Below are 15,409 nucleotides of genomic sequence, written 5' to 3'. Positions count from 1 at the left end.
AAGTTTTGAAATATATTTTCTGTTGAAAAGTTCTCTTGCATTCTCAGTGACAATGATCTTGCTCTCTTGCTCAGTGATACATTGAGTATTCTAATTAGCAGTGAATATTTTCTCGCGGACTTGTCTGGTGATGTTCATATTTCCTCAATTTTTTGGGAAATAATAAAAACTATGCTCTACACAAAAAAGCTGTTTCTCGCGCGTTTGAAACAAAATTATAAAACAACAAACAAGGAATTCGCTTAACTTTATCAGTAAAATCGACTGTTTCCAGACATTTTTTTCCGATTCGTCCAATGTTTTTCATGTTAATACCTCATCCAGTAATTTGGTTAGTAATCCCATATGCCATATGTCACATCGTACCACATATTTCAAAGTTTCTAGTATAGCAAACTTTTTTTTTCACTGATCTTTGCGATGGTTTTTCTTTATCTCATCCCAACTAGTTATGTTTCAAAATTTCTGCTGGAATAAAAGATAATACATTGAGCAAATGATATTTTTGTGAATTGAAAATAATATGACGTAGTATTCTTGTTAGGTGATATAATATCGAGCACGTAATTGCTCACCAAACCATATTCAATCGCGGTGGAATTTGCGTTAAACTCGTACCTCCTCCTGCTCGCCGCTTCGATTTTGTGAGTGATTTCCTGACGTGGTTGAATTTGACCATGTAAAGTATGGAAACACTGAACCGAACCCAAAGCTGTTGTTATTAAGCTCATTTCACATCAGTGCTATCAGTGAACCATTAGTGACAAATTGAGCATTCCTAGCGAGATACTCCATTACTTAAGTCTCTCAGACACCAGTGTACAGTCGGTCGCGCTCGTCTCGCTCAACACTGAATAGCGTCGCGTCGTGCCGCATCGTATTACGACAGAGCACGCGGGCGCTCGGCGAAGCTAAAATTTGAGTCGGATTGTTTAGTTTAGTAGTTAAACTACCGCCGAAAACGAACCATTGATGTGATTGTGTGCAGTGTACTTAAACGGTAGCGCGGTATTGATTTTGCCTGTTCGAATCAAACAAACGAGAAAAATTTCCCCTTCTCGTTCACGGCTACCCATTTGGACAGTTGATAATTGAGAACGGGTACGGTGGACGTGCATTCTATAATGATTCATTCTCAAAAAACTGCAATTTATGAAATCATTAGAAAATTGTGAAGTTTATGGTCAGTGAAAAACTATGGCATGAGCAGAAGTTATTGGGTATTGCAAACAGCGGCAGTGAAATTGCTTCGGGAGTAAATGTGCTTTTGATATAATGTTTGAAACTTATTGGGGACCGTTGTGAAAGGCACTGAAAATTGCTGTGATATGACGGTGAAATAAATACCCTCCAGCGACATATCTCGAGTGCTTCTAATACATGGTGAACTTTGTAAGCGATTGATGTGGGGGGAGTGGGCGAGCTTACTGTGACTTTCGATACAAAGTATCAATCAAAGCAGGAAGTGCACATCGTGATACCGGATAGTTTCAGTATTGGTTTTAAAACTGTGAAATTGATTATGTCCTGGGGCCCATACGAGGAATGTTTGAGGAACGTAATTCAATTAAAACCCTTTCAAGTCGCGGAGATGATTGCGGTCGGTTGCTCGGTCGGCTATGATGAATTGAAGTCGTTGTCGCGGTACTGGAATCAGGGTTCCGCTATCCGGTTGCTTTTCTATATGACAGAAATGGAATTTATATTGACAGTTACCAACGACCACATCGTGGGCGGCGAGGGACGTCATATTTGGCTAACCAGTCGCTTTCTAATAATTATGGATTGTCAGTGGAAGTGGTTGAAATCGAAGAAATGGTTTAAGGCCCAATAGCATGTGCAAATAAGAATTGTTAGGACTGTTATTCACACTTGAAGAGAATGATGAGGAAACAAACTGATGAACATGACAGATATAAATCATTCATACAAAAATCTTGAGCGAACGGAAAAGACCGTGTTCCAATTTCGAGATCTAACACAAAAAAAATGTTTACGTGGAACGGTAGAAAAACTCGAACAATAAATTAATCCGAGCAACACCGCAGCCGGTTTAGCGTTGGAAATATCGCAAATCGTTGATGCTGTTCAGAAAGATCTGTATTAATCAGTCCCAGTTGGAGCTGGAATGTTTGGTTTTTGGATTTTTTTCATTAACACAAACTACAGGTCGGTCGGAATGGACCGAACGATGTGAGGAAAACATAAAGCAGAACCAAACGGATCAGTATGTTTTTCTTCCCTCCTATGGCACTGATCAGCAATAATGTTAATTTCGAGTTTTTGAAATTTGCCGTTGTGGTAACAAAATATGTATATATTTGTGAAATTTATGCAAACAATTTTCGTTTGACTGCTATGGCTTAGCGGTGACTCCCGAACTAGGCTGCGTTGCTTTCGGTATGCTGAATGTTACAATATATGGAAATTTAGCTTTAATTTATGCATATCTCCCTTAAAATGGATACATATGTATTTTGATTGCGTCCCGGAATCTAAAGGTTTTGGTTGTGAAGCCCAATTATGGTATACAGCAATGTGTGAAATTCATGAAACATGTTTACTGTTTAAACAATACACTCGAATGCGAATAAAATCTTTTCCGCTTCGATGTATTTGCTTGATCAATAAAATAAATCAAAGTATGTTTGCTCTATATTTAATGCACTATATAAGGCAATCTTATATCGACAAACATAGTGAACTGAACCAAGTGTTCCGCTGGAAGCGACTAAGTAATATGTTTACCAATTCTAGGGATGCATCTGGAATTCCCAGTAAGCCAGAGCTGTGACTCAATATTTATTTTGATACTTACTATAAACACTAGTAAAAATCTGGTGTTCAAAATATAAGCTATTCTCACCTTTCTCATATCTAAAGGCTTTAAATTTTGTGAGAATTGATTTTTGAGCTGATGCCTGTACCGTTGTCATATGTCATTCGAACCAATCAGTTTAGATCTCAAAAAGTCCGTGTATGCGTGAAACAAAAATGATTACTTGATTTTTTCGGAATTTACTTGCATAAACATTGAATAAAATTGAAGGTGAACTGCTGTCTAATAACATTCTATTGGATAGAATTCTGGCGTGTTGTAAAGGTTCAAGTCCTTATGGAAGCACCTGGACGCCATTCGTGGCATAAAAATCCAAGACATATTTTTCTTAATAGTAATATGCAAAACCCGATCAAAACAGAACGGCAAAATTGATGGGATCTACACTCTTAGAAAAAATGAAATTTACGCTTGACGTAAATTCAAACATGCCATAATTTCTTCGGTGATGACACAATATTACATCTACTAACATGTAAAAATAAACTTCGCGTCTATATCGATGTAAGCTTAAGCTACATTAACTGTGAAGTCACTGATATGACATATCTTTACATATTTTGAATCGTAAATGTGAGTGAATCGCGACGCTCCATTTATGTGCATCTATAAAGATGTAAACTTTTCTTAGTGTGTAGTTTCTTCCGCGGTGATTTCTATTCTAATTTGCAATATTTTACCTGTTCTAGTATTGTCTAAATATGTCAGTAGACTTCGGCAAAGTTTGGTCTGAGATGGAGGAATTTTATCTTCTACATCTTCCGAAGATTGCTTGCTTCGGATTTACCAGCCGTTGGATGCAACTAAAATAACGTCTGATGGACCTTAATCGAAAAAGACATAATCTGTTCATTTTCACATTGAGTTTGCTGAATAGTTTTACTATCTAACCTAGGTTTCTCTCGAGGCTGCAGTTAAATTAATTTAGATCGATTTTTCGACCTGAGCCAGATTGATTTACATCAACATGTTCACTGCATATAATTGAACATTATCTTCCGGCTTTGTAAAATCAAAGATCAAAGCCATTTCCAACATAATACGGCGCATAATAATTAGCATATTAACACTGTCATCAATTTTTTTAAACAACCCATCCAACATTTTTCCTCAATCAGGTTAAGCATTCATTAGACATCAAAAGCTAAATTTCTTCGGAAGTTTAGTTGCACGATTTCCACAGTAGAAAGTAATTAAACATTCATGTGCTCTGCATTATCTTACCATCGTCCTCAGTTCGTGGTGTAGCAACGGTAAGTTGCTCAATCCACGTCAGTCTCAGTTAAAGTAGGGTGTCTGTCTGTCTGCGTTGACCATCCAACTTATCTGTTCAGTAGTGAAGACCGTGTCGGCCGGAAGCCTGTGATAATAAACAAAAGACCGGAATGATGCCTCTATAAGGGTGAGGTGTTTTTCGAATCTGAGAATTTATAATGTAAACAGTCAACAAGGGCTTTCACCGAATCACGCGAATGTTACCCGACTAGAAATCGCAGCCGGCACTATGTTTGAATTGAATTTGAGATAGATGTCCGTGTGCTGCACGTGGGATTAGATGTTCAACTTAATGAAGAAGTAACTTTATCTATCTACGTTATTCGGTTGGAATTTACTGCTATTGCGTGAATAAATAGCCACATTGCGCAATTAGATAAGATTGTGGAAATTATCAGGAAGAACCAGCTCACTCTCAAAATATACCATGTATTTCTGTCGATGACAGCGAGTGTTACAGGGAATTACCATAGGCTTAGAAATTTTGAGCTTTAACATTTAGTGAATCTGAATCATTGTATGAATTATTTCTTCGAACATTCTTTAGTAAAATTTTCTTCATTAGTTGTCTGTAAAAATTTCAAGGTTTCTATTACAGAAGCTCTGGTGTGTTCGGAAGACTGTAGTCTCATGGTACATAACTCTTGTGCCATTTTTGCCGACACTTTTTCATCGATCGTACCTGTCGATACAAACTATAAATAATCGACCAACCCAATCATATTGCTTATCAATTTCTATTATTCAACTTTTATCAAGTATTTTTATCAGACCACTACACAAATTACCATTCGGGATCTCTTCGCAATAGTAAAGGAATTCAGATATTTACTCGACTTAAAGTCTATTCGCACTATTCCGGGAGGAGACCACCAGGGACGTTTTGTTTTCCTCATCGGCGATGACCGAGCTGCCGGCGTGTGCATGTATTAGAAAGCCGGTTCCGGCATAAAATCCATTTGGATGTTTACGATATTCCTCGCCGAGTTTTTCGCATACATGCACATTCGGCGAGAAATATCGTTGGCATCCAAATGGATTTTATGCCGGAACCGGCATTCTAATACATGCACACGCCGGCAGCACAGTCATCGCCGACGAGGAAAACAAAACGTCCCGGATCATCTCGGATGGTCCCGTTTTGGAATAGTGCGAATAGACTTTTAGAATGTTGAACTGTTTGTTTGGCTTATATTGAGCGCTTTGATCGTCCTTCTATTCTATATTCTTGTCACTGGTCTGCTGTATGCTGTGAACAAGGATCGATAATAATGAAATATTATGACGACTTATTAAAACATTTAATAGAAAACATCGATCACTAAATTTGGAATGTTGATTGCCTTGTTGTCACATCAAGAACTCGAACAATCCCAGCAGAACCTTGTAATTTTTATGTACTTGTTGTTTTTTGGACTCCATTTTGAAAACAATGCAACAGTGCAACTGTGCCACATCCAGCTCTATTGAACTCGTTTATAAATCAACAAATCTTTGAATGTTACTTAAGTTTGTCACTCAAGATAAAGTTTTTCGAGTACCATTTCATTCTCATGAAAATTAACTTTTTTAACGGGAGGGTCACTTCAGCTCAGTAAAATTTGTAATACACTGATGCTTAAGTTTGTATTGAATTTCAACAAAACCGCAGCGAAAAGTACGACTATGCAGAGCTCAGTCAATCAAATACCGATGCTTGTACCCGCAAATTCGAAGGTAAACGGCTTTATACTGAGATCACGTATGGGGAGCAAATTAATACCGATATGCATCGGTGGTGGGTTGATGTTGTAGTACAACATCACTGTTGACACCTAAGACAAGGTTCTACCGACTTTGTTGAAATGACGTCAGTGAAAACTGAATACAGCAACGAGAAATTGTTTTAATCGTATTTGGTTCTGGAACAGTAAATTTATACTTGATAAATTTAAAAAAGCATGATAATGCAAAACCCCATTCATCAAAATTTTGAATACAGATTTCTGTGACTTCAGTTATCTATACTATCATACAAACTGAATCATATCTTCTCAGCAGAACAAACTCCGTCGATCCCACGGTACGCCTCCACTTCCTCGTTTTCGTACCGACCAGGTTCGACGATCAAACCACTCAGCCTTGGCACCCGGCTTGCATTCAACACTCAACAGTAATAAACTTAATACCACTAATGTGGTTTCAACTTTTCCATATTGGATCAGATTTCTATCGCATATATATCGTTCGTCGTAGATCAATGGTTGGCATCTTTCAACCAAGGCCAACAAAACAGAACGTTACGCGTGGTGCGGAGTAGTCGCCAAACGGCAAAATCGGTGAGGAGAGGGAAGTTTTATTGAGGTACACGTTGGTCAACATGACAAGAAGGGAACCAGCGAGTGATACAATCTAATCACGATTTTCTCGCACGTTTCGGTACAGCAGTAACCTCAAGTGGATGATTTTTTCGGCATCAAAAAATGCGCTGCCAGATAATGCCTTCCTGTACGATAAATTAAGCTGCAGGGAAATGCGGCGGCTCGGTTTAAAGTGAGAGTGATTTTCTAATGATTTAGATAAATGCTAGTTTAGTTTTCTTCACACGTAACCCGTTCTAGCTTCTACCATCGTACGAACCGAGCACGGAGTAGGGAACGTGAAAGTGATGTTGAGAAGTTATAGTTTTTGATTGAAGTGAAAATAAGCACAGTAAATTTGATGCGGCGATGCGTGATTTGCCGAAAAGTACAACTCACGTGGTGAAAAAGGCTTCGGACATTTTTGTCTCCGGAGAACGAGCCTCGACCCATTTGTATAGGTCGGGAAAATTCCAGTTGACCAGCAAAGCGGCCCACAGTAGCAGTAGATTGAATCGCTTCTCGGAAGGAATAAAGGCATCTCCTACCCGACAGTCTTTGGTGGGTGAGTCGAATTCATTCCATCTGACCAGCTCGGATTCGGAGGTTGATGGACCTCAGGAATTAAAAGCAGATGAAGGCAGCGATGAAGTCAGTAGCTCCGGTTCGTCCACCAGTGAAGTTGAGATGGGCTGTGGTGAAGACTACGATGATGACGACGATGATGATGATGATGATGACTTCTGTTCTATAGAGCGAGCAATTTCTGCTGAAGACGGGAACGATTCATCATTGGTGATGAAGACAAATGGGAGCAGGGAGAATAATTTAGCGATCGAGGATAGCAAGATACCAAGATTAAAGAAGCAGCGCGATGGTAACCAGAAAGGTAAGAGAATATTTTTAAACCCTCCATGGAACGATTTGCTTAAACTATACTAACATAAGTTTGCGTTTCCATAAATGTTTAAGTTTAAGCAGTCACTGGTGAATTTGAAGATATAGTACCATTGATCTCTAAACTTTTTATTTGTACCAGAAATTAAATAGTCACGTTTAGATGAATATGATTCTACAGTAATGTTGCTATCGTGAGTTTAAAGGAATACATTAAAACGAGTTTGAGCCAGATTGCGATTCAGATTATAAATAAAACGTCTTATCTCTATTTCAACTTTGGTTTTAACAGTTCCATTCTATTTCAAATATTTTTTGTTATCACGAATAAAGCATTAAGTTTTAATTTACTCACAATATTTGGTCATGTCAGATTGCTTCCTACGCCGAGGAGTAACTGGCCATTTTCACCCTATTTATTCTTAAATTTTAGATTTCGTGGTTAGTGCATTCAAAGCTAGACTGCCCCCGTATAAAAGTGGTTATGTTTTTCAAACCGTATGCGTTTTGTAGCTGAAGCACCCAATTGGCATCATATAGTGATATGAAGCTAAATCCGAGCAGAATAAATCATTTTAATTGCGTTGGACGAAAACGATTGAAGCTGTTTTGGGAGTTTTGTATCACCATTGATGATGTTCGGTGTGGTGAAAAGGGCCAAAAATTTACAAAATGTATCAATTTTATTTATTGTGAGACCGGATTGAGTATTTTGCTCATATTTTGCATCGTTCCTTGAATGATGAAATTTTCAACACTACCTTCAACTACCCTGTGGTTTTGGAACCGAAAGTTGGATCTGCAGTTCAATAGCATTAAAATTCAATCAATTGTGAACATGACCATTCGTTCAGCTACTACAGAGGAATATAAGTTTTAATTGGTTTTCCATCTGTGGAGCATTTTCAGGGAATATCGTTTTGATAATTCAATCTTCTCCAGAAGATAAAAAAATGCATGCACAAAATAGAAATATAAACGTATACGCGATAGCTCGTCCGGGTGAAGTTTTGAATTTTTTTTTCACTGTTGTATATCATAACGTCAAGTCTATTTAGAATATTCAACTAAATAGACTTGACGTTATGATATACGACAGTGAAAAAAATTTGAAAACTTCACCCGGAGGAGCTATCGCGTATACGTGTCAGCTCTTGAAGTCAAAATATTCGGCGTTACCTCTTAAGGGACTTATAAACTTATAAATGTGAAGATACTGATCCAAATGTGGTTTGAAAAATCTTCCAGAAGGTATATTTTCTTCGTTCGTAGTATTGGGAAGATAAACATATTTTCTTCCATAAGTTCGTTAGAAAGGGTTTGAAGATGTCTCCTAAGGAGCCCCATTTTAGTACATAATTACACATTCAATAAAATATACATATGCTTGGTGTGAAAACTGATTCTTTCAGAACAACCCCTCAACTGTAATAATTTAAATATTATTCGCTTGGAAACTTATACGGAGGAGTTTTTTGGGAAATTAAACTTTACTCGATTCATGACATTCATGAATTGACAAATTCAAAATCCGAAAATTCTTTCCTTGTAATTCTACTAAATAATGATTCTTAATCAGATGTATTATACTTCTTGTTCAGACTTTGTAGAAGCCTATAAGTATACATAAGGATTTTTCAAATATTTGCATACTAAAGCATTAAACTGAGACTCTAAACAAAAATACAATTCGACTTCAAAATGTTAGCCGTGACTAGACGTAAAATTACATGTATTTTCTTAACATCGCAAAGGCTGTATTACATGTTGATTTTAATTCAAATTAGAAAAAAAATGTTGTTGATGATCGTTAGAATGATTAAATGTACACAGGAAAAAATATGAATTGTAGAGGCTACCGAATCGCACATACGTTGCAAGTCATAAAAACGTGATTAATCCACCTAGCAGTGAGATTAATTGTCATACTTTGTGATCTGAAGATTTGCGGTCCAAGACACAGACGCTACCATTTGTTTTTGTTTTTCATATCATTGAATTTCAAACCATGTAGTTTCCAAATCGCACAGTTTTACATATTCTTTAGTATAAATTTGCGTGATCTGCAACGATTCCAAAAATATAGCCGAATAAGTGACGCAACCAAACACTTTTGCAGCCGCCCAAGATGGCACTACCGATATTGATGTACTAAGGCTTGTTTGCTAGCTGCAAGCTGTGAGTTATCCTACAATATCTATATCAAAATCAGTGCAATGCTTCCAGGTTGTATAGTACGCTGTTCAATTGAATGACGAAAAGATGGAACAACATCGGAGTAAAGTATGAAATGAAGTTGTAAAATTTTTATCAAAATAATACATAAATTAAAATTAATATATTTTCCGTTATTTTAAACCTTACAACCTTCTTTCGATTGGCGATCTGTGACAGTTGAATGACCATTATGGTAGTCACGAATAGCGAATAAATCTGCTTTTATTTACTTCCGCTCCCACTCTAATCGCGTTTGGAGTCTGAATTGGAGAGAAAGGTTTTAATTACCGCTGTCAGGCCCCGTTTTCTATTTCTTTCCCGGTACCATCTGCGCCATGGCCAGGTAATTCGAAACCTCTTGACGTGTTGCAGTACGACTGTCTCGTTAGTTGTTCTGAGCGGCCCTTGTCTTGTGCTCTATTATTCATCCATATTGTATGTCGTAACAAATACTCCAATTGTTCCCTCGATATAGCTTTTCCCGAATTGGCGGAGGCTTGGAAACCCAATTATATGCGTTTGTCGGTGACTGGGACTTACCAACGATTAGGTCAGTTTGCGATTTCGAATTCATAGAACAGACACAATGAATGGTGAATTCAGTGGAGTAATGTTTTCTTTTTCATGGTGCACTAGAGCCGAACCAATAATAGCGATACAATTTATTCATACTAAGAACATTAGCTTCGAAAACCAATACTAAAATCTATTAAAAACATATATCTTGATTAAAATCGATACGAAGCAGTCATTCCTTTAAATCAATATTTTATAAGAAAAACGATCATTTTTCCTTTTTTTATCTGATTTTTCATAAAAAAAACTTTCTGTAGCTAAACAATTATTTATTCAATTCGCCCTCACTATTCATAATAGGCAAAAATTCACACCACAATAAGGAAGCACGTCAATGTGGTGTTAAAAATTCGATTAGCCCTCTCCAGATCTATTTTGAAAAGCATCTCACAACCACTGCACTGATCAGTTATTGGCGGCAGCACAGCGTGTCTCTTCCCTGTCAGACTCAGGAAATTGCTTCCGGTCCAACGACGCTACCCGGCTTCATCGTTAGCATCGTAGTTCTTTGTCGCGTTCATTTCAAAAGCATTTCAATGCGTATCGAGAAAGTCTCAAGGTACCGAAGGGATATGTTTAGCTAATATCCGTATACTACCCGTGCCAGGACATCTGTGCCATGTGCCGTCGAACTACACGAGATGAGTGTGCAACTCGGTCCATCCTGTTGTTCATTGTTGTAGGAGATACGGGTCTGCTAAGACCGACCAACTCGCACTTAGGTAGCAAATATCCGTTACTTGGCTACCGGTGGGAATGGAAAAGGTAGGGTAGATAATGGATTTACACGAAATTGTCGTTTTGGCAGTCTCGAACATGGTTGGGGGTAACTGATTTCCAATAATTGAATGTTCGTTTCGTCAATTAGATGTTCGATACACAATGGCTTCTGATTCCACTGTTTGGCAAGACCAGCGGGAAATCAAGCCAGCATGACGCTACCTGATGGAATGATGGTAAATCAACCTTTTAATTGAAATTATCACCATGAATGTTATTTAGCTAGAAATCTGCTACGACGTCTGCGATAAGTCTGGAATAAACCTTTCAAAACCAATGAACGAACTGAAACTATCATGTGTTTGTGGTATTTTAAAATCAGTTGAAATCATTTACCTCTATTACCATCAAAATGCACTAATTTTGTATTCTTGTAATATTTCAAACTAGATGGGATGCGAATTTCTAGTAGCTCTCGCTATCGTTAGCTCAGTGAGGTGGAAAACATTATAATTGTAATCACGTGTCAGATGAGACAGACTTCTTAATGTATATATGAAAGTTCACATTCAGAAACCAACCCAGTAGCTAGAGTTGCTTTGCATACTCATAGTCTGTACTAATTTTAGCACAACGTGAGTATACATTCGCATGAAGGGTTTCTATATTTCACTAAAATGGCTCGCTCACGCAAATTCCCACATTTCTTCCATCTGGGTAGGGATCGGATCGCTAAACTTCGGCTAAGTCTGTGTGTGATGCAACGTTTGTTTATGTAATTTATATCTAAATGTGAAACAGGCATGTGTTCGACTACAATTTAATGTGGGCATTTTTTAATTCACTCGCAGCTTGTTGAATTATTCTGTCTTAGAAAATGAAATCAACATGGGAACAGAGAACGTTCTCGAGAGTGACCACGTTTATGTCAGCAAAACTTCACCTACTAAACAACACCTAACACTCTATCCAAAGAGTTTCCACCCAGTTGTATCTTGTAATGAACATACGACAGCATCGAGCCACCCACACGCAAAATGCTCGGAAAATACCATTTACCCTCGCTTTGGAGTTGAGTTGTGACAAGGTTATTATCTATCTGGTAGGACAGACACTGTTGGCTGTTTTGAGAGGCATATTCTAAAATCTGTACAGAATTACCAATATAACATTGATTAACGAGATGATGATGTGAAACAAATTTCTTGCTTCAGAACATATTGCCAGTAGCAACTCTGAAATTAATCAAACTTCATGAAAAGTTTAATATGATTCACAACAGTAATATTAGTTAAGTAAAAAACGAATATTAAACCATTAGAATTAACAACATTGTCTCAGGTTGGCGGTTCAATACATAGGACGCTGGTCTTACAAGCCAGTTGTCGTATGTTCGAGCCCCGACCTGAAAGGATTCTTAGTGTCAGTAGGATCCAGAATACTAGCTATGCCATTCTGTACACTAATAATCGGCTGCGAAGTCTATTGAAACAGAAAGGCCAAATTCCACAAAAGGAATGTAATGCCAAGACTTTACTTTACAGTCTGTTAGAAAACCTAATTGGAAATATAACCTCGTCAAGTTTCGAATTAGTATCACAAGCAGCAATAAGTGGAATTACGTATGTTACATATCTAACAAAAATAACTCTTTATATGAATCAAGCAAGTCATCAGATTTCACATACATACTCCTATTTAAATGGAACTTTGTATACGTTCTCAATACAGAAAAGCATTTGTTTTGCACAGATGGAGTGTTCGATTTGATTTAATAACAACGACATGTGTATTTTTACATACTATTTGTTCGAATTGTTGTATCTAAAAAACTGTAAAAAAACTCAAATAAACTCTAAGAAGAAATGGGGGAAATCGTGAAATGGTGGGCACCTCGAGAAGTACACATACTAAAAAAAATTAATGCTTTTTACAAGAAATGGAAAATTTACGAAATATTCTTATTTTAAACTTAATAATAAATCCAACATTTGATCAGTGTCTTTAGAAAAATGAAGAAGTTATTTCTAAAATAATTCAAAGGACTTCAAAGAGTTAAAAACCTTTTGAATAAAGTCAAAAAATAAATTCAAATGTATTTTCAAACCTTCATTTTTTGTGAATAATAGTCACTTATGCACTAGAATATGATTTTATAGCTTAAGGGCAATAAATTTCTTCACATTGAAGAGCTCAGGGTTTCGTTAAGTTGCGCATCTTGAACGTGACTAAGTTATATTGAAATCACAGCATGTCGATCCTATTTTTGCCTTTTTTGCCTTTCTCATATAGAAAGGCTATGTAATCACGACGAAAACCGAAACTTAGATTCAAACGAAAGGTCATCAAATCTCGTATATTCCTACCGAACTTCATTCGGATACGACTTTAAAGGCTTATAAAAATAAAAGTTTCATTTTCTGGAGCGTGTTTTCATACATGACACGGAAAAATCGAGCATAATTTCTTCGAATAGTCATAAAATACTTCAATTCAACAGGTTTGGTTAGTTGATGACCAAATACACTGATGTTGAGTATCTTCGTTCCCGGTTCCAATGCATAGTTAACCTCAGTTGCTATCCGAAAATATTCCGAAAATACCAAAAATAGGCAAACGATTTTCGAAAGGCTAAATAAAATGTTTTCCGGAACTACAGTCCCAAGTAACAATTTTTGTTACGCTAGCTTGTTTATGACTAGTTTGCAACCAGATATTCGAGTGATTGTTACTAACATCTAACCACTTGCATGACTCAAAAAGCGCAGTTTCTACTAGTTGTTAAGTCAGCTAAAAATAAGTTGTCGTTACGTTGTAATGCCATACTGAAATAACTTATCTTTTCATAACATGAAAATAACTTGTTTCCAAGTAAACTAGTTGAAACTTAGTCACCATCGACATTATAAACATTGAATGAATCCAGAATACTTTTCTATCAACAATAAAAAAGCAGAACAGTACTTTAAATCACAAACTTAATACAAGGTACAAATTTCACAACGATTTTAAAACTGTCGAGCGGAATTCAATTGTACTTAACTGTTTTTTATGCGCCTTCAATCGAAATCTGTTTGTAATGATATAAAAAATAAACAACAAAATAATCCTATGTTCAGAATGCTCAAAATTATTCCAAGTAGAGTGATTTCTCATCATTTTAAATTCATATATCATGAGAACTATAATATTATCACAATCGATGTTCAATCCCTATATTATTTTCTTCGTGTTTATGACAGTGCATAGAACAAAAATGACTTTTCTGCCTTTTACTATTTTTGGCAAAAAGTAGTTTTGAAAAAAGTAATATCCTGGTTTTTTTTATGTTTCATACACTTCTTGAGACTCCATATTGTGTTCGCCATATTCAAGCCAACAAAAGTTGTTTTGTTTGCATTATCGTTATCATAACGTTGGGAAAACCTACCGATAACTATCTGAATCAATGAAGAAATTATATGTTTTAATCTCGTAATATCTAAGTTATTACTACATCAATTCACATAGTAACGATTTACATATACGCTTACGTATTTATAATGGTTTCGCAATCTTTTTTCAACTAGTAGCTAAAACCAAAACTGTGATTAAAGATATGTTAGAATCAAGTAACGATAACTTACAAATGATAGCTAGTTCAATGTTTATGCTATAAAGAAACACTGCCGTCACCTTGTTTTAATCAGCATAACATAAAAAACATGTTCGTGTTCTTGTTGCAACATAGTTGGGCTAAGTGGTATCAGAACTAGTTACGGGTTGCCAATATTGGAGTCAAATAAACTTATTTTCAACTAGTAGCTAGAAATAAAGTTGTGATTAAAGATATGTTTGGATTAAGTTACGATAGCTTATAATTTATAATTTATTCAATATGACAAAAAGATGTGGTGATTTGAAACCTAAATAACTATTTCGTAACTGGTTATGGTATGAAGAAACATTGCTGTCACCTTGTTTTAACCAGTATAACATAAAAAACATATTCGTGCTCTTGTTGCAACATAGTTTGGACTTAGTCGCATTAGAACTAGTTGCGGATTGCTACTTGGGGTGTGAAGTGTAGGTATACAAAATTTCAAACCTTCATTTTGAGCGATGCTGAAAAATTGGAAAATTTCTTCAAATTTTGGTTCAAAATTATTTCGATGCGTAGGTTATACCACTTTACGCCCGAACAAACATTCGTCTTCCTACATATCTGAGAATATGAGTTACCTGAGAAGGACGTGATCACACCACCACTAGATGGATTAAAACAGGTTTTTCTGAAGATATTTGAAATATCACTCAAACATGAATATTGAAGTGTGTGAGTGAATTGTAAAATAAACGATTTGATAACATGTCATATCAAGCAAAAATATATGCAGAACATAGACATCGCAAGCAAAAACACATGGTAAATATAGCATTGTCTTATTCTATTTTCGAAAATTTTTTTAGGCTTAAAAATACAGAATAAGCTGTCATTACTATTAAAAACGTAGTTGTTAAGCTTTTTTTTATAATGAGTGCCATTAGTTTATATTATAAACGTCCA

General features: G+C 36.3%; 1 protein-coding gene across 9 annotated transcripts in view; it reads left to right on the top strand.

The window, feature by feature from the left end:
- The first annotated feature begins 786 nt into the window (after positions 1–786).
- The window catches only part of LOC131436503 (liprin-beta-2), a 74,252-nt gene continuing 59,629 nt past the window's right edge, over positions 787–15,409 (top strand). Inside the window, exons 1-2 of one of the 9 annotated variants that reach the window (XM_058605237.1) lie at positions 787–1,000; positions 6,715–7,342. In XM_058605237.1, the coding sequence (XP_058461220.1) occupies positions 6,823–7,342 (520 nt within the window). In that variant the 5' untranslated portion in view covers positions 787–1,000; positions 6,715–6,822. Of the gene's footprint in view, positions 1,102–1,204; positions 1,221–5,243; positions 6,647–6,688; positions 7,343–15,409 lie in introns of those variants that run through there. The other 8 variants (XM_058605239.1, XM_058605238.1, XM_058605240.1 and 5 more) reach the window with 8 other exon arrangements.

This window comes from Malaya genurostris, chromosome 3 (assembly GCF_030247185.1).
Source record: "Malaya genurostris strain Urasoe2022 chromosome 3, Malgen_1.1, whole genome shotgun sequence".
Classification (NCBI taxonomy): domain Eukaryota; kingdom Metazoa; phylum Arthropoda; class Insecta; order Diptera; family Culicidae; genus Malaya; species Malaya genurostris.
Note: the sequence above shows the minus strand (reverse complement) of the source record. Positions and strands in the feature narration are given on the sequence as shown.